The sequence below is a fragment of the Cherax quadricarinatus genome, chromosome 1, assembly GCF_038502225.1.
Source record: "Cherax quadricarinatus isolate ZL_2023a chromosome 1, ASM3850222v1, whole genome shotgun sequence".
Lineage (NCBI taxonomy): Eukaryota > Metazoa > Arthropoda > Malacostraca > Decapoda > Parastacidae > Cherax > Cherax quadricarinatus.
This window is the reverse complement of record NC_091292.1, coordinates 75,396,116-75,416,717: the sequence shown is the minus strand read 5'-3', so window position 1 is coordinate 75,416,717 and position 20,602 is coordinate 75,396,116. Positions and strand designations below refer to the sequence as shown.

The window sequence follows — 20,602 nt, the reverse complement described above, 5'->3', positions numbered from 1 at the left end:
GGATTTGTCAGTTAAAAATAGGAGAGGAGAGTTATTAAATGGAGAGTTAGAGGTATTGGGAAGATGGAGGGAATATTTTGAGGAATTGTTAAATGTTGATGAAGATAGGGAAGCTGTGATTTCGTGTATAGGGCAAGGAGGAATAACATCTTGTAGGAGTGAGGAAGAGCCAGTTGTGAGTGTGGGGGAAGTTCGTGAGGCAGTGGGTAAAATGAAAGGGGGTAAGGCAGCCGGGATTGATGGGATAAAGATAGAAATGTTAAAAGCAGGTGGGGATATAGTTTTGGAGTGGTTGGTGCAATTATTTAATAAATGTATGGAAGAGGGTAAGGTACCTAGGGATTGGCAGAGAGCATGCATAGTTCCTTTGTATAAAGGCAAAGGGGATAAAAGAGAGTGCAAAAATTATAGGGGGATAAGTCTGTTGAGTGTACCTGGTAAAGTGTATGGTAGAGTTATAATTGAAAGAATTAAGAGTAAGACGGAGAATAGGATAGCAGATGAACAAGGAGGCTTTAGGAAAGGTAGGGGGTGTGTGGACCAGGTGTTTACAGTGAAACATATAAGTGAACAGTATTTAGATAAGGCTAAAGAGGTCTTTGTGGCATTTATGGATTTGGAAAAGGCGTATGACAGGGTGGATAGGGGGGCAATGTGGCAGATGTTGCAAGTGTATGGTGTAGGAGGTAGGTTACTGAAAGCAGTGAAGAGTTTTTACGAGGATAGTGAGGCTCAAGTTAGAGTATGTAGAAAAGAGGGAAATTTTTTCCCAGTAAAAGTAGGCCTTAGACAAGGATGTGTGATGTCACCGTGGTTGTTTAATATATTTATAGATGGGGTTGTAAGAAAAGTAAATGCGAGGGTCTTGGCAAGAGGCGTGGAGTTAAAAGATAAAGAATCACACACAGGGTGGGAGTTGTCACAGCTGCTCTTTGCTGATGACACTGTGCTCTTGGGAGATTCTGAAGAGAAGCTGCAGAGATTGGTGGATGAATTTGGTAGGGTGTGCAAAAGAAGAAAATTAAAGGTGAATACAGGAAAGAGTAAGGTTATGAGGATAACAAAAAGATTAGGTGATGAAAGATTGAATATCAGATTGGAGGGAGAGAGTATGGAGGAGGTGAACGTATTCAGATATTTGGGAGTGGACGTGTCAGCGGATGGGTCTATGAAAGATGAGGTGAATCATAGAATTGATGAGGGAAAAAGAGTGAGTGGTGCACTTAGGAGTCTGTGGAGACAGAGAACTTTGTCCTTGGAGGCAAAGAGGGGAATGTATGAGAGTATAGTTTTACCAACGCTCTTATATGGGTGTGAAGCATGGGTGATGAATGTTGCAGCGAGGAGAAGGCTGGAGGCAGTGGAGATGTCATGTCTGAGGGCAATGTGTGGTGTGAATATAATGCAGAGAATTCGTAGTTTGGAAGTTAGGAGGAGGTGCGGGATTACCAAAACTGTTGTCCAGAGGGCTGAGGAAGGGTTGTTGAGGTGGTTCGGACATGTAGAGAGAATGGAGCGAAACAGAATAACTTCAAGAGTGTATCAGTCTGTAGTGGAAGGAAGGTGGGGTAGGGGTCGGCCTAGGAAGGGTTGGAGGGAGGGGGTAAAGGAGGTTTTGTGTGCGAGGGGCTTGGACTTCCAGCAGGCATGCGTGAGCGTGTTTGATAGGAGTGAATGGAGACAAATGGTTTTTAATACTTGACGTGCTGTTGGAGTGTGAGCAAAGTAACATTTATGAAGGGATTCAGGGAAACCGGCAGGCCGGACTTGAGTCCTGGAGATGGGAAGTACAGTGCCTGCACTCTGAAGGAGGGGTGTTAATGTTGCAGTTTAAAAACTGTAGTGTAAAGCACCCTTCTGGCAAGACAGTGATGGAGTGAATGATGGTGAAAGTTTTTCTTTTTCGGGCCACCCTGCCTTGGTGGGAATCGGCCAGTGTGATAATAAAAAAAAAATAATAAAAATAATCAAAATTAGGAAATATCCACCAATACACCTATACTCAATTTTAGGTTGAAATCAATGCCATAAAAATAAACCGATGCTACCCCAATACCGATTCTTTGATGCACTCGCAAATACGATAATTTTGCATTTTTTTTTTTTAAACATCGGCTGTTTCCCACTGAGGTAGGGTGACCTGAAAGAAAAAAACACTTTCATCATCACTCACTCCATCACTGTCTTGCCAGAGGCGTGCCGACAGTACAGTTCTAAAACTGCAACATATCTCTACCCCTGCTTCAGAGTGCAGGCACTGTACTTTCCACCTCCAGGATTCAAGTCCAGCTAACTGGTTTCCTTGTTGGAGTGTGAGCAGTGTAATATTTTGTGAAGGGTTTCAGGGAAACCAGTTAACCGGACTTGAGTCCTGGAAATGGGAAGTACAATGCCTGCACTTTGAAGGAGGGGCTTGGAATATTGGCAGTTTGGAGGGACATCTAAACTACCATATCTGAGTGCCTCTGCAAAGACAGTGATTATGTATGAATGATGGTGAAAGTGTTGAATGATAATGAAAGTTTTTTCTATTTTGTTGGGTCACCCTGCCTCGGTAGGAAACGGCCAACGTGCAAAAAAAAAAAAAAAAAAAAAAAAAAAAAAAAAAAAAAAAAAAAAAAAAAAAAAAAAAAAAAAAAAAAAAAAAAAAAAAAAAAAAAAGGTTGGTCATTTCTCACCAAGGCAGGGTGACCCAAAAAGAAAGGAAACCCTCCCCCCCCAAAAAATAGAAAACATTCACCATCGTTCAACACCATTCATACATAATCACTGTCTTTGCAGAAGTGCTCAAATATGACAGTTTAGATGTCCCTCCAAACAGCCAATATCCCAAACCCCTCCTTTAACCCTTAAACTGTCCAAACACAGATCTATGTCCACGTGCGGGGGGTTCCAAATGTAGATCTACATTTTTTTGTACATGCTTTCAAATGGGGAAAATCAAGGTCAGAGCGATACACACGTGAACGTAGATCTACGTTTGGACAGTTTAAGGGTTAAAGTGCATGCACTGTACTTTTCATATCCAGGACTCAAGTCCAGCTAACTGGTTTCCTTGAATCCCTTCACAAAATATTACCCTGCCCACATTCCAACAGCTCGTCAGGTCCCAAAAACCATTTGTCTCCACTCACTCCTAACACACTTGCTGGATGTCCAAGCCCCTCACCCAGAAAACCTCCTTTACCCCCTCCCTCCAACCTTACCTAGGACAACCCCTACCCCGCCTTCCTTCCCCTACAGATTTATACGCTCTCCAAGTCGTTCTACTCTGTTCCATCCCCTCTAAATGATCAAAGTACCTCAACAACTCCCCTTCAGCCCTCTGCCTAATACTTTTAGTAACTCCACACTTCCTCCTAATTTCCACACTACAAATTCTCTGCATAATATTTACACCACACTTTGCCCCTAAACATGACATCTCCACTGCCTTCAGCCTCCTCCTTGCTGCAACAATTATAACCCATGCTTCACACCCATATAAAAGTGTTGGTACTACTATACTCTAGTACATTCCCTTCTTTGCCTCCATGGATGATGTTTTTTTGTCTTCACAGATACCTCAAAGCACCACTCACCTTCTTTTCCTTCATCAATTCTATCATTAGCCTCATCCTTCATAAACCCACTGCTGACAAGTCAACTCCCAAATATCTGAACACATTCACTTCTTCCATACTCCCTCCCTCCAATGTGATATCTAATTTTTTTTTATCTAAAGTGTTTGATATCCTCATCACCTTACTCTTATCTATGTTCACTTTCAACTTTCTACTTTTACACACCCTCCCAAACTTGGCCACTAACATTCGCAACTTTTCTTTAGAATCTCCCATAAGCACAGTATCATCAGCAAAAAGTAACTGTGTCAACTCCCATTTTGTATTTGATTCCCCATAATTTAATCCCACCCCTCTCCCAAGCACCCTAGCATTTACTTCTTTTACAACCCCATATATAAATATGTTAAACAACCATGTTAATATTACACATTTGAAGCAACTCTACTGAGGCTAACCAAAATAAAATGACCTACCCACTTTACACTGAAATACTGTATATAGCAAATTTCCAAAATCTTGTAAGTGGAATATACCACAGATGCATTACACAGATTATATAGTTCCAAGACATATGTTAAAGTACTGTACCTCCTATGCCAAATATAACAGTTTAGCTATAATGTAAAGACCTAAACCAAAAGTCAACAATATCTCATTAGAATTAAAAATGAGTTCTCAGAACTACTATCTACAAAGCTTCAAATAAACGTAGTGCAGCTTATAATATCGACATATACAGTAGGGCCCTGCTTTTCGGTGTTTCTCCTTATGGCGTTCCGCTAATACGGCAATCTCAAATTATGACCAAAACTTTCTATACAGCAAGTGGTCTTTCAAATACGGCACGGGCCACCCGGTTTGTTTACATTCTCCATGAGCACATCTCTCTATTATGTAATAATAATCACTCTTGGGCACATTAAATGTCTAATTTCACGTCAATATAGACATTTTCTTTAACCCATCTATGATATTTTCTTCAAAATTATATAAGAAACATGTTACATAGCATATAAACATACTGTTTATATGCTATGGAGGTGTGGTTGACGGGTGGAGGGAAAACATTACGTAATATGTGTACTAATAATAATCACTCTTGGGCACATTAAATGTCTTATTTTACATTAATATAGACATTTTCATTAATCCATCTATTCTTTTTTCTTCAAAATTATATAAGAAACACGTTACATAACATTAACATTTTGTTTATGTGCTATGGAGGTGTGATAGCCGGGCGGAGGGAAAACATTACGTCACTTCCCTTAATACATAAAGCTTTTGTTTACAATTCTTGGCATGAATTATTCATTACTTCTCCCTTTGTTTATGATGGCATCTAAAGGTAGTTGTTAGAAATGATTAAACTCAGTGAACATGGTATGTTGATGGTAATAATATGTCTCTGGACCACATTAAATATTGTGTAGCTATGTAGGTAGGTGTAGATATGTGGCCCAGGCAGACTACATACCTACATTATTATTATAACTGATAATTATATGTATTTGTACCTGTACCTAAATAAACTTACACACTGTGCTGGCATGTAGGTACACATTAAAATCACTAAGAGTGTCTTATCAGTCTTGAAGATGCCATATTAATAATGATAATAATAACAACACAATAATAATCACTCTAAGGAGCATTAAATATCGTATAAAACGTTAATATAGACATTTTGCGTAATCCATCTAAATACACCCCACAGTAGAATAAATTAACATAAATATGAGATGTGGTAGCCAGGTGACTTGTAGGACTTGTGGTAGCCAGGCAACTTGTAGGACTTGTGGTAGCCAGGCAACTTGTAGGACTTGTGGTATCCAGGCAACTTGTAGGACTTGTGGTATCCAGGCAACTTGTAGGACTTGTGGTAGCCAGGCAACTTGTAGGACTTGTGGTAGCCAGGCAACTTGTAGGACTTGTGGTAGCCAGGCAACTTGTAGGACTTGTGGTAGCCAGGCAACTTGTAGGACTTGTGGTATCCAGGCAACTTGTAGGACTTGTGGTAGCCAGGCAACTTGTAGGACTTGTGGTATCTAGGCAACTTGTAGGACTTGTGGTATCCAGGCAACTTGTAGGACTTATGGTATCCAGGCAACTTGTAGGACTTGTGGTAGCCAGGCAGCTTGTAGGACTTGTGGTAGCCAGGCAACTTGTAGGCCTAGTGGTAGCCAGGCAACTTGTAGGACTTGCGGTAGCCAGGTAACTTGTAGGACTTGTGGTAGCCAGGCAACTTGTAGGACTTGTGGTAGCCAGGCAACTTGTAGGACTTGTGGTAGCCAGGCAACTTATAGGACTTGTGGTAGCCAGGTAACTTGTAGGACTTGTGGTAGCCAGGCAACTTGTAGGACTTGTGGTATCCAAGCAACTTGTAGGACTTGTGGTATCCAGGCAACTTGTAGGACTTGTGGTAGCCAGGCAACTTGTAGGACTTGTGGTATCCAGGCAACTTGTAGGACTTGTGGTAGCCAGGCAACTTATAGGACTAGTGGTAGCCAGGCAACTTGTAGGACTTGTGGTAGCCAGGCAACTTATAGAACTAGTGGTAGCCAGGCAACCTGTAGGACTTGTGGTAGCCAGGCAACTTACAGAACTAGTGGTATCCAGGCAACCTGTAGGACTTGTGGTAGCCAGGCAACTTATAGGACTTGTGACGAAAACCAGACATGTTCATCTGGTTTGTTTACATTATGTGGGTGGGTGGGGTGGCGAGGGCTGCCCTTCATGGCTACTCATACTTCCCAACCTGACTTCATACAAATAAAACTCACCTCTCACCCTACATTAAGACTACAAATATTATAAGGTAATTAATGAGTGTACTATACATGCATTTTATCGCTCTAGGGAGCTTAATATCGTAGTAGGTATAAGTGACCAGGCAGGATACCATACCTCCCACACGACTTTCTACAAATAAATACTTTTCACCTCTCACCCTACATTAAGACTACAAATATTTTAAGGTAAGTTATGAATGAGAAGAAGCTGGATATCCTGGCTTTAAGTGAAACAAAGCTGAAGGGGGTGGGTGAGTTTCAGTGGAGAGGAATAAATGGGATTAGGTCAGGGGTTTCTAATAGAGTTAGAGCTAAAGAAGGAGAAGCAATAATGTTGAAGGATAAGCTATGGCAGGAAAAGAGGGACTATAAATGTATTAATTCAAGGATTATGTGGAGTAAAATAAAGGTTGGGTGTGAAAAGTGGGTTATAGTAAGCGTATATGCACCTGGGGAAGAGAGAAGTATATAGGAGAGAGAGAGAGATTTTGGGAAATGTTGAGTAATTGCATGGGGAGTTTTGAACCAAGTGTGAGAGTACTTGTGGTTGGGGATTTTAATGCTAAAGTGGGAAAAAATGTTGTGGAGGGAGTAGTAGGTAAATTTGGGGTGCCAGGGGTAAATGAAAATGGGGAGCCTTAAATTGAGCTATGTGTAGAAAGAGATTTGGTAATGAGTAATACATATTTTATGAAAAAGAGGATAAATAAATATACAAGGTATGATGTAGCACGTAATGAAAGTAGTTTGTTAGATTATGTATTGGTGGATAAAAGGTTGATGGGTAGGCTCCAGGATGTACACGTTTATAGAGGGGCAACTGATATATCGGATCATTATCTAGTTGTAGCTACAGTTAGAGTAAGAGGTAGATGGGATAAGAGGAAAATGACAACAACAAGTAAGAGGGAGGTGAAAGTGTATAAACTAAGGGAGGAGGAAGTTCGGGTGAAATATAAGCAACTATTGGCAGAAAGGTGGGCTGGTGCAGGTATGAGTAGTGGGGGGGTTGAAGAGGGTTAGAATAGTTTTAAAAATGCAGTATTAGAATGTGGGGCAGAAGTTTGTGGTTATAGGAGGGTGGGTGCAGGAGGAAAGAGGAATGATTGGAGGAATGATGAAGTAAAGGGTGTGATAAAAGAGAAAAAGGTAGCTTATGAGAGGTATTTACAAAGCAAAAGTTTTATAAGAAGAGTAGAGTATATGGAGAGTAAAAGAAAGGTGAAGAGAGTGGTGAGAGAGTGCAAAAGGAGAGCGGATGATAGTGTGGGAGAGGTACTGTCAAGGAATTTTAATGAAAATAAGAAAAAAATTTGGAGTGAGTTAAACAAGTTAAGAAAGCCTAGGGAACAAATGGATTTATCAGTTAAAAACAGAGTAGGGGAGTTAGTAGATGGGGAGATGGAGGTTTTGGGTAGATGGCGAGAATATTTTGAGGAACTTTTAAATGTCGACGAAGAAAGGGAGGCGGTAATTTCATGCACTGGCTAGGGAGGTATATCATCTTTTAGGAGTGAAGAAGAGCAGGGTGTGAGTGTGGGGAAGGTGCGTGAGGCATTACGTAGAATGAAAGGGGGTAAAGCAGCTGGAACTGACGGGATCATGACAGAAATGTTAAAAGCAGGGGGGGACATAGTGTTGGAGTGGTTGGTATTTTTGTTTAATAAGTGTACGAAAGAGGGGAAGGTACCTAGGGATTGGCAGAGAGCGTGTATAGTCCCTTTATATAAAGGGAAGGGGGACAAAAGAGATTGTAAAAATTATAAAGGAATAAGTTTGCTGAGTATACCAGGAAAAGTGTACGGTAGGGTTATTATTGAAAGAATTAGAGGTAAGACAGAATGTAGAATTGCTGATGAGCAAGGAGGTTTTAGAGTGGGTAGGGGATGTGTAGATCAAGTGTTTACATTGAAGCATATATGTGAGCAGTATTTAGATAAAGGTAGGGAAGTTTTTATTGCAAGTTATGGATTTAGAAAATGCATATGATAGAGTGGATAGGGGAGCGCTGTGGTAGATGTTGCAAGTATATGGAATAGGTGGTAAGTTACTAAATGCTGTAAAGAGTTTTTATGAGGATAGTGAGGCTCAGGTTAGGGTGTGCAGAAGAGAGTGGTTCGGTGGCCTGGTGGCTAAAGCTCCCGCTTCACACACGGAGGGCCCGGGTTTGATTCCCGGCAGGTGGAAACATTTCGACACGTTTCCTTACACCTATTGTCCTGTTCACCTAGCAGCAATTAGGTACCTGGGTGTTAGTCGACTGGTGTGGGTCGCATCCTGGGGGACAAGATTTGAGGACCCCAATGGAAATAAGTTAGACAGTCCTCGATGACGCACTGACTTTCTTGGGTTATCCTGGGTGGCTAACCCTCCGGGGTTAAAAATCCGAACGAAATCTTATCTTATCTTACTACTTCCCAGTACAAGTAGGTCTTAGACAGGGATGTATAATGTCACCATGGTTGTTTAATATAGTACATATCCAACTGGTGGGTTTAATACGCATTCACAAATGCACTTATATTATTTATACAATTATTACAATACTGCATAATGGTAAATTTTCTGTTTTTTTTTTTTTGTGTGAATAAAAATTTTTTGTGTGAAAAAAAATCAAAATGGAATTCATACGTAAAGTTTGGGAACATAACTAATGAACAGAGAAAACGTCATTTTAGTGCTAGGAATGCCTGCACTGTTTATTCTGGACCCTATTTTGAAACTGGAATACACCTACCATCCGACTTACGACCGAGTTCGGTTCCGAGAAACCGGTCGTAAGTCGAAATGGTCGTAAGTCGAACTTTACTACTGAATATCAACATCACATTTTTGTAATGACTTTATTTTATTGTTTTATTTTGGTATTTCATGTTTTACTTTACTTTTTATGCTGTTTGTACTGTATTTTATACTGTAAGGTTTAGGATAAACACTGTGTACAACACAAATAGTTGTTTATTTCCCAGAAATTTGGCATAAAAAACACGGTCGCAACTCGAGTGGTCGTAAGTCGAGCAGGTTGTAAGTCGGATGGTAGGTGTATTTGGAAATTTGTGTGAAATTGGCCAAATTGTTACCAATGACTGATCACTTTACTGGTTAGTTGAAATAGTCGACTAAGTGGTTGGTTTCATGTGCTCAACTGATAAAATAGAAGATATACCATTGAAATAGCTAAGAATTTGGTCTACTGGATCACTGTAATTGGTCTAAAACAGGACTCAAAGTGGGCAAAATCGCCAATGCGTAAACGTCGCTGACACAGCAAAATTTGCACAAGTGCAATTTCGTCAATATTCCATAGTTCCCAGCGAGGGATGAAACACTGGGTGTGTTTCCTAACACCAGCTGCTAATGTTCACCCATCAGTATTAAATGGGTATCTGGATGTTAGTCAACTGGTGTGGGTTGCATCTCAGGATAAAACTGACCTAATTTGCCAGAAATGCAGCTTTCTATACAGTAGTTTGTCATAGATGTCAGCTAACCCTATATACCTTGCATATGTACTTGAAGAAATAGATATTATATTATTTGTTATTTTTTTAACATTTTCCATACCTGCAGATCTTTGGTGCTAGATTCTATAGTCTTGAAGAGCTCTATTTTGGCATCCAGTTCAGCATCAGAAGCAACCACATGCTCATCTTCTTTCTTTCCAAACTTACGTATGACAGCACTTTTGGTAAACCAAAACTGCTTTTGGACCTTGCCTAGCGTGGAGCTACTTGAATTACGCTCAACCCAGCGGTCATAGCTCTGACCAGAGTAACTGTGAATGTGCTGTGTCATCTTGTGCTCTACTGGATTTTCACACAAGGATAATTTTCTTGTATTAGCTATTCACAGTAGTTTACCAGTTATGAATGAAAAACTTCATGATCACATCACCCTTAAAAAATCTGAAATGGTTGAAAAACTGTTAAAATTAAAACCTAGGAAGTTATTATACATTAAATTACATTTCCAAGAATATTACTGACACAATTTAAGGTATAACATTAGACTTAAAACTAAGTGAAAGTGAACAATAAATGCAGGAACCCTGATGTAATTGGAACCCCTCCATATTAGTCTGAAAAATGTAACGTTAGTAAACACTATGCTCCCAAAAGACAGTAAACTACAAAAATGAGTGATTTATAGCCTCTCCTCACTTAACGACAGAGTTCCGTTCCTAAGACCACATCGGTAAATGAATTCGTCACTAAGTGAGGAGCATACTATAATGGTAGTGGGTTTATGTCAACCATCTGTGGTTTTGTTTTAATGTCACCTTTGAACCATTTATAACATTTCTGGAGTATTTTTAAATATTTATAAGGTAGCTTTAGTTTAGGGAGGAGTATATGGAGAGAAAAAGAGAGGTTAAAAGAGTAGTGAAGCAATGTAAAAAGAAAGCAAATGAGAGAGTGGGTGAGATGTTATCAACAAATTTTGTTGACAATAAGAAAAAGTTTTGGAGTGAGATTAATAAGTTGAGAAAGCCTAGGGAAAGAATGGATTTGTTAGTTAAAAATAAGAGAGGAGAGTTACTAAATGGAGAGTTGGAGGTATCGGGAATATTCTGAGGAATTGTTAAATGTTGATGAAGATAGGGAAGCTGTGATTTCGTGTATAGGGCAAGAAGGAATAACATCTTATAGGAGTGAGGAAGAACCAGTTGTAAGTGTGGGGGAAGTGAGTAGAATGAAAGGAGGTAAAGTAGCTGGGATTGATGGGATAAGGATAGAAATGTTAAAAGCAGGTGGGGATACAGTTTTGGAGTGGTTAGTTTTTTTTATTTAATAAATGTATGGAAGAGGGTAAGGTACCTAGGGATTCGTAGAGAGCATGCATACCTGCAGCTGCGGCCTTACGACCAACCTCTTGCGAAAAAAAGGCAATTGCAAACAGTATGCATCCTTCCAATTTAGTGTCACACTGGTATACAGACAATATAACAGTGTGCAGCTGATGGGCAGGAGGCATACCTATCTCATGAAGTCAACTTTTCTATGAATTACACAACATACACACACGTATTTAAATTGCACCAAAGTGGATAGGCCACTTACGTTTAAAACTCCATCTACCCCACCACCCTCCTAAACCTTTCCAACATTCCATCCTTACCCATCCTTCTTCCTGCCCCATCTTACCAAAGCTCTGGTCAGAACCTCGTTACCTCGTTCCTTTGTATAAAGGCAAAGGGGACAAAAGAGTGTGCTAGAACTATAGCTTACCTTTGATACCTTTGAAGAGTTTCGAGAGTTTGTCTACTCTCTGAGCCCGGCCATGGGTCAGGCTCATCTGGTGCTTCCCTGGTCAATCAGGCTGTTGCTGCTGGAGGCCCGCTGCCCCACATATCCATCACAGCCTGGTTGATCTGGCACCTGGTGAAGATACTTGTCCAGTTTCCTCTTGAAGGCTTCTACACTTGGTTCCAGCTGTGTTTCTGATATCCTCTGGTAAAATGTTGAATAATCTGGGACCCCGGATGTTGATACAGTGTTCCCCTATTGTCCCCACTGCACCCCTGCTCCTCACTGGGTTTATTTTACACTTCCTCCCATATCTCTCACTCCATTATGTTGTTATGGCAGTGTGCAGATTTGGGACCAAGCCCTCGAGTACCTTCCAGGTATATACTTATCATGCACCTCTCTCTTTTCCACTCCAATGAATACATGTTCAAGACTTGCAGGTGTTCCCAGTAGTTTAGGTGCTTTACAGGCTCAATGTGAGCCATAAACGATTACTGTATTTGTTCCAGCTCAGATATTTCTCCTGCCTTGAATGGGGCCATCAGCACTGAGCAATACTCTAAGTGAGGGAGCACTAGCGATTTGAAGAGTGTCACTATCAGCATTATTTCCCTTGTTTTGAAAGTTCTCACTACCCACCCCATCATCTTGGCTGTCGTGATCTTTGTCTTGTTATGGTCTTTAACCCTTTGACTGTTTTGGTCATATACACGTCTTACGAGCCAGTGTTTCGGACACATTAATACGTATAAATTCTAGCGGCTTCAAATCAAGCAGGAGAAAGCTGGTAGACCCACATGTGAGAGAATGGGTCTGTGTGGTCAGTGTGCACCATATTGGAGTATGCGGCACCAGTTTGGAACCCACACCTAGCCAAGCACGTAGAGAAACTAGAGAAAGTGCAAAGGTTTGCAACAAGACTAGTCCCAGAGCTAAGAGGTATGTCCTACGAGGAGAGGTTAAGGGAAATCAACCTGATGACACTGGAGGACAGGAGAGATAGGGGGGACATGATAACGACATACAAAATACTGAGAGGAATTGACAAGGTGGACAAAGACAGGATGTTCCAGAGATTGGACACAGTAACAAGGGGACACAGTTGGAAGCTGAAGACACAGATGAATCACAGGGATGTTAGGAAGTATTTCTTCAGCCACAGAGTAGTCAGTAAGTGGAATAGTTTGGGAAGTGATGTAGTGGAGGCAGGATCCATACATAGCTTTAAGCAGAGGTATGATAAAGCTCACGGCTCAGGGAGAGTGACCTAGTAGCGATCAGTGAAGAGGCGGGGCCAGGAGCTCGGACTCGACCCCCGCAACCTCAACTAGGTGAGTACAACTAGGTGAGTACACACACACACACACACACACACACACACACACACACACACACACACACACACACACACACACACACACACACACACACACACACACACAGTAATGCTTTATTTACAGGGAGCAAAGTCAAGGTATTTTTCCAGAATGGTCTGTAATATACCACTGTGGATAAAATACTTTGACATATCTTGAACATTTCTGAGTGAGTTGTCTCTGAATTATACAGTAGTGTACTGTACATTGTAATAAACAGAATAGAGGAAATCAGCTCTAATATACATTATTTAGGCATGCATGCTGGTCAGAGAGCCCACCGTAAGTCTGAGTCGTTGGTAAACTAGTATGTTGCTAAGTGAGGAGAGGCTGTACTGAAATATAAACTGGAATTACTATAATGATGATAAACGAGGGACCACTGTACAAGGGATTTACTTTGTCATCATTCTATATAGATAATGCTCTCCAGTGAGTATGCTTTTCTGAGATATGGAGAGCAGAACTGTTATGAATAATCTAAATGAGGATTTATTAAAAAACATATACAGTGGACCCTCGGTTATCAGCCGTTCCTGTTGTTGGCCAATTCGGTGATCAGCCGGCTTTTCGGCTCCCGGTGATTGGCCATTATTTCAGTGATCGGCTGTTTCGGACGTGTCTGTCCGCTTGCATATAAATTTGGCTGTGCCTCTTGGTGTGTGAGGAAGTTTCTGCTCATACATAAAAACATTTCACTTGTTTTCCCTTGTTTTTTGTGGTTTTTTTGCAGTGTAACTGCGAAATAAGTAACCAAGGCTCCAAAGAGAGTTCCTAGTAAAGTTCCTGGGGTAAAAAAAGTGAGAAACGCCATGGAATTTAAGCGTGAAGTGACTGATAAATATGAGCGTGGTATGCGGGTGCTGGAACTTGCCAGGATGTACAGGAAAAACAAATCAACAATTACATCCATCCTGGCAAAGAAAGAACAAATCAAGGAAAGGAGTAACGTTTCTAACAAAACCAAGGTCACCAATAATGGAACAGATGGAAAAGTTGTTGTTATTGTGGATTAAGGAAAAACAATTAGTGGGAGACAGTGTTGTGGAATCTATTATTTGTGAGAAGGCAAAGCAGTTACATGAGGATCTTCTGCAGAAAACTCCTGGAACAAGTGCTGCCAGTAGTGAATTTAGGGCCAGCAAAGGCTGGTTTGAGAGATTTAAGAAGCGTAGTGGCATACACAGTGTTGTAAGGAGAGGCTGCAAGTTCTGATAAATGTGCAGCTGAAAAGTATGTACAGGAATTCAAGGACTATGTAAAGGCTGAAGGATTTGAACCCAACAAGTGTTCAACTGTGATGAAACAGGCCTGTTTTGGAAGAAAATGCCAAACAGGACCTACATCATGCAGGAGGAAAAGGCACTGCCAGGACACAAGCCTATGAAAGACAGGCTTAATTTTTTGTTGTGTGGTAATGCTAGTGGGGATTTCAAAGTGAAGCCTTTACTGGTGTATCACTCAGAAAATCCCAGTGTTCAAGAAAAGCAAGATTCGACTCACGAAATCGTAATGACACGATTGCAAACAAACCATACCCCGGCTGGGATTGAACCCGCGGTCATAGAGTCTCAAAACTCCAGCCCGTCACGTTAGCCACTAGACCAGCTAGCCACAATAAGATTCGTCCAACTAGGTATATTTCTACACCATAGGAAGGTTAGCACAGACACCACTGTGACCACAAATGCAAGTTTTTACAGACGAATCTCCAGCTAGTGTGGCCGTGACGAACTCTAGCTCAAGTCCCTTCACTGCCGTCAACATGACTCGCGAAATCGTAATGACACGATTGCAAACAAATCATACCCCGGCCAGGATTGAACCCGCGGTCATAGAGTCTCAAAACTCCAGCCCGTCGCGTTAGCCACTAGACCAGCTAGCCACAATAAGATTCGTCCAACTAGGTATATTTCTACACCATAGGAAGGTTAGCACAGGCACCACTGTGACCACAAATGCAAGTTTTTTACAGACGAATCTCCGGCCATGCTAGCTGGAGATTCGTCTGTAAAAACTTGCATTTGTGGTCAGTGGTGCCTGTGCTAACCTTCCTATGGTGTAGAAATATACCTAGTTGGATGAATCTTATTGTGGCTAGCTGGTCTAGTGGCTAACGCGACGGGCTGGAGTTTTGAGACTCTATGACCGCGGGTTCAATCCCGGCTGGGGTATGGTTTTTAAGAAAAGCAATGTCGTCAAGAATAGATTGGGTGTAATGTGGAAAGCTAATCATAAGGCATGGGTCACAAGGCAAATTTTCAAAGATTGGGTTAATGATGTGTTTGGCCCAAGTGTGAAAAAATATCTCCTGGAAAAGAAATTGCCACTCAAGTGCCTCCTGATACTGGACAATGCTCTTGCACATCCTCCAGACTTGGAAGACCAAGTGTTTAGGGACTTCAATTTTATAAAAGTGAAGTTCTTGCCTCCTAACACCACTCCTCTCCTCCAGCCCATGGACCAGCAGGTCATTTCTAACTTCAGAAAACTCTACACCAAAGCAGTGTTTGAAAAGTGCTTTGAAGTGACCTTGGACACTCAGTTGACCCAAAGAGAGTTCTGAAGGAATCATTTCAATATCTTCAACTGCAGAAGCTTTATATGTAAGGCTTGGGAGGGAGTGACTTCCAGGACTTGGAATTCTGCTTGTAGAAAATTGTGGCCAGGTTGCGATTCGTTCGAGACGCGTCCACGTGTGGCCTGAGCGAGCCTCAGTTGTCCCGTGGGTGCCATTGTTTACAAGCCAGCCAGTGTGGTCGCATCCACGCATACAATCGGAACATTTCATGTTATCACAGTGTTTTTAGTGATTGTACCTGAAAAATAAGTCACCATGGGCCCCAAAAAAGCTTCTAGTGCCAACCCTGTGATAAAAAGGGTGAGAATTAGTATGGAAATTAAGAAAGATTTTGAAAGGTTTGGGGCTAACCCTGAGATGCCTATGCCAGTTGTGGAATCCATTGTGCCTACTTCAAAGATTAAGGAAATGTGTGCAAAGTGGGTTGAACTGCAAACCTTTATGGATGAAAATCACCCTAACACAGCTATTGCAAGCCATGCTGGTGACTATTACAATGACAATGTTGTGGCCCATTTTAGGCAAATCTTAAAGGAACGGGAGCTACAGACCTCTATAGACAGATTTGTTGTGCGACAGAGGTCCAGTGACTCTCAAGCTGGTCCTAGTGGCATTAAAAGAAGAAGGGAAGTAACCCTGGAAAAGGACTTGTTACCTCAAGTCCTAATGGAAGGGGATCCCCCTTCTAAACATTAACAATTAAACACTCTCCCCTCCTCCCATCCCATCAATCATCACCAGATCTTCAATAAAGGTAAGTGTCAGTTTGTGTGTATTAAAATTAATATTTCATGTGGTAAAATTTTTTTTTTTTTTCATACTTTGGGGTGTCTTGCACGGATTAATTTGATTTCCATTATTTCTTATGGGGAAAATTAATTCAGCTAACGATGAGCTTTCAGGAATGGATTAATATCGTTAGCTGAGGGTCCACTGTAATCTGATTAATCTTCAGTTGCCTTGCTTTTAGATTTCTGCTTACCAGAACTCTTAGATACATTTTTTTTTTTTTCACTTTGTTTAAGCTCTGCATTATCCAATTAATAAGTGCTATGGTTATTTAATTTATTTGTCAGGAAAAAAAAAGAGCCACCTTAAATGGTCTTAACCACATGATGAACCATTCTCCAAGTGATTAGCAGCATCTTAAAAATCGTATCAATGCTTTTATACTGCACTGTATTTGTGTTGATGAATGAGACATGTGCAAAACTTGGGTATCTTTATTGTACCATAGTCTTGAAGAATCTTCACGACTATGGTGCTCTTCACACCAACTCCAAGGCTGAGGGATTGATCACCTCATCTTTTGTATATAGTTCTACTGTCTTCAAATTATGTCCTAGAATTTGTATTGATAAAGCCACTGGATGGCAAAACGTCTACAATAGATACATCCAGATATTGCACATGTGTTTTAATGTTAAGATAAGATTTCGTTTGGATTTTTAACCCCGGAGGGTTAGTCACCCAGGATAACCCAAGAAAGTCAGTGTGTCATTGAGGACTGTCTAACTTATTTCCATTGGGGTCCTCAATCTTGTCCCCCAGGATGCGACCCACACCAGTCGACTAACACCCAGGTACCTATTTGCTGCTAGGTGAACAGGACAACAGGTGTAAGGAAACGTGTCAAATGTTTCCACCCGCCGGGAATCAAACCCGGGCCCTCCGTGTGTGAAGCGGGAGCTTTAGCCACCAGGCCACCGGGCCTGGTTATAACTGTGACTGAATTCTACTGTAACTTACAACTAAGCATTAAAAAATAAGTTATCACAAGGACTCCAATGGAAATACATTAGTTTGTTTGACTTTCTTCGGGTTATCCTAGGTAATTTATACGTAGCTACGTATGATAATTGTACATGTGTGTACCTGCACCTAAATAAACTTAATTATTTGTGATATCCACATAAGTGTTTTTTTACTTAGGTTTTATGTGCATAGCATACAAATGTTCTTTACAGTAGTTTGAGGAGAAATATTTTACGGGCACAAAAAGGTACACTATCTAGATTTAATCAAAGATTATCCGTCAGTTTGACTTATTTTCACTGGAGTTCCTCGTAAATCACAATTAATGTCTTCTAGATACTAGGGAACCAGTCTTGTGACCTCTCTAACGAGTCACTACTGTTATTATTCTGTTATGCAAGTGAAGATCCTGTCCACTGACATAATTTAACCTGTCATTTATGTGTATTTACCAGGTAACAGTAAGGTATGGTCTACCAGGCGGAATCAAAGGACACATGCACATTATGCACGAAAATGATGCCACAACATTATTTGTATAACGAAAACAACGTTAGGAATCCCACTGTGTTTGAGATTAATTGACTAACTTACAAAAATAGAGAAACAAATAAATATTATCTATTTTCACACTTGTGTATGTGTACTTCCCAGTCTTGAATAAGGACCAACAAGGGAAACTCAAGCAATAATTGAGCATCTTAGATTAGGATCTAAATGTCTTATTATATGAGAACTTTTTATCCAGTAATATTATATTACTTTATTATTGAGCAATGCGAAATGCTTCTGTCAAGTAATTTTGACAAATTAAAATGATAAATTCATTATTTTTAATATGCAATTGATTTAGCGTTGCAAATATACGATTAAAATTGTATCTCAAGGTTTGCTCATACTTGAGGTTTCTTCTATTTTAATTATTTAGGATAAACCTACATTAATAAATTCACAAAATAAGTTAATTTATATTACTGAATAAACAAAATAAATGGAAGAGGAAAATATATTCAGCTGAAATGAGAGTCTGTTATCTATACTTCTCCACGGTTCTCACGGCGGCGAAAGTAATCGAGTTCCCGACTCGAAAGATTAGCGATTCAAATTAAGTTTAATATGTCCTTGTAACTGTTAATGGGACAATAATATTTTTAATACAATTATTAATATATCACTATTACTAAAAAGTTATTAGAAATATTATGCTTATAAAATATTATTAGCTAAATAATAAAAATATAGTTTTGTTAATCGCAAATTGTATTTTGAGTTATCCATTGCTTTTGTCTGATGCATTGGTAAACATCAGCCCAGGACAGCCAACAGATTTATATTAGTTGACAGGTAAGCTATACTACATTATTCCATTCCTGAAAGGAGGATGCCTTGATACTGATGAAGGACTCTTTTTCCCCAAGAAATTAGAGCTACCGTCTCCTTCCTTGGATCAAACCTGATTACCGTACATTATCCAGTCGCCTGATTCATACGGATTTAACACATCTTTAGGCTGCAATTTACATCTACTCTGCAGAACTCGGACATTACTTTACACTTTACAATACATACATCGGCAAATAAGTAAGTATTTCATGTGCAATTATTGTTTTGGGAGACAGCGAAAATAGTGCATTTTGGTAGTGCAACACATCTTAGTCCCAAGCATCCCACTGACACAGCTAACAAGATAAACGACTTCTTCTCAACCATAGGATCTAATCTCGCAAGTAAAATCCCACATACCAATGCCCATACTGGGGACTACCTAGATGGGAATTTCCCTAATTCCTTCTATCTTGCACCAACTGAGCCCACGGAAGTCACCGAGATTATAAAGTCACTTAAAAATAACTCGGGGAATCTGTCTCATGTCCCACCATTACTGTACAAGCGAGCGGCCCATGTCCTTTCGCATGCTATTTCATTACTCTTTAACAAGTCACTAGAAACTAGCACCTTCCCGAAACTACGCAAGACGGCAAGGGTTACACCAATACATAAAGGTGGTGACCCTACAGACTTAAACAACTATAGGCCAATATCTAACTTACCATTGCTATCCAAAATCTTTGAGAAACTCGTGCACAGGAGACTGTATTCATTTATAACGGCACAAAACATACTCAACCCCTGCCAATTTGGATTTAGGAAAAATAAAAGCACTAATGATGCAATCATAAAAATGCTAGATCTGCTTTACACAGCATTGGAAAATAAGGAATATCCACTAGGAATTTTTATTGACCTAAGAAAAGCTTTTGACACAGTAGACCACGACATCCTACTCCACAAACTTGATCATTACGGTATAAGAGGCCATGCACTTGCTTATTTCAAATCTTACATTACTAATAGGTATCAGTATGTCACCATTAAAGACACAGCATCAGCAACACGGCCACTTGATACTGGAGTTCCGCAGGGAAGTGTCCTTGGTCCTCTGCTCTTCCTCATGTATACATCAATGACCTTCCAAACGTATCCCAACACCTGAAACCCATTCTCTTTGCTGACGACACGACTTATGTCATCTCTCACCCTAATCTTGCCACCCTCAACACCACTGTGAATGAGGAGCTGATCAAAATATCGACTTGGATGACAGCCAATAAACTTACGCTTAACACTGACAAAACCTACTATATTATGTTTGGTAGCAGAGCAGGAGATGCACAAATTAACATTAAGATTGACAACACTCTAATTACCAGAAATAATGGGGGCAAATTCCTAGGCTTATACCTTGACAACAACCTGAATTTCAGCACCCATATCCAGCATATAACCAAAAAAGTATCCAAAACGGTTGGGATCCTCTCCAAGATACGATACTACGTGCCGCAAAATGCCCTTCTCACACTATACCACTCACTTATTTATCCATACCTCACCTATGCTATTTGTGCTTGGGGATCAACTGCAGCAACACACCTAAAGCCAATAATAACCCAACAAAAAGCTGCAGTAAGAATAATCACTAAATCCCATCCCTGACAACACACCCCCCGACTCTTCATAGACCTAAACTTACTCCCTGTTCAGTACATCCACACTTACTACTGTGCAATCTACATCTACAGGGCCTTAAACTCTAATATCAACCTTGACCTAAAACGCTTTCTTGATAGTTGTGACAGAACCCACAGGCATAACACCAGACACAAACATCTCTACGACATTCCCCGTGTCCGACTAAACCTTTACAAAAATTCAATGTATGTCAAAGGCCCTAAAATCTGAAATACCCTACCTGAGAACTCTAGAACTGCAGACACATTCATCA

General features: G+C 40.4%; 2 protein-coding genes across 7 annotated transcripts in view; one reads left to right on the top strand and one right to left on the bottom strand.

Annotated features, from left to right (window-relative positions):
- The window catches only part of ICA69 (islet cell autoantigen 1-like protein), a 32,719-nt gene extending 14,719 nt beyond the window's left edge, over window positions 1-18,000 (bottom strand). Inside the window, exons 1-2 of one of the 5 annotated variants that reach the window (XM_070082884.1) lie at window positions 17,914-17,991; window positions 9,923-10,263 (exon numbers count right to left, since the gene is read on the bottom strand). In XM_070082884.1, coding sequence (XP_069938985.1) covers window positions 9,923-10,153 — 231 coding nt within the window. In that variant the 5' untranslated portion in view covers window positions 10,154-10,263; window positions 17,914-17,991. Of the gene's footprint in view, window positions 1-9,922; window positions 10,264-11,586; window positions 12,858-17,771; window positions 17,894-17,913 lie in introns of those variants that run through there. The other 4 variants (XM_053776888.2, XM_053776881.2, XM_053776863.2 and 1 more) reach the window with 4 other exon arrangements.
- A 517-nt stretch (window positions 18,001-18,517) lies between these two features.
- The window catches only part of AP-1mu (adaptor protein complex 1, mu subunit), a 144,715-nt gene continuing 142,630 nt past the window's right edge, over window positions 18,518-20,602 (top strand). The window contains exon 1 of one of the 2 annotated variants that reach the window (XM_053776909.2): window positions 18,518-18,663. The gene's annotated coding sequence lies outside the window, so the exon portion shown is untranslated. Of the gene's footprint in view, window positions 18,664-18,723; window positions 18,901-20,602 lie in introns of those variants that run through there. The other variant, XM_070082881.1, reaches the window with a different exon arrangement.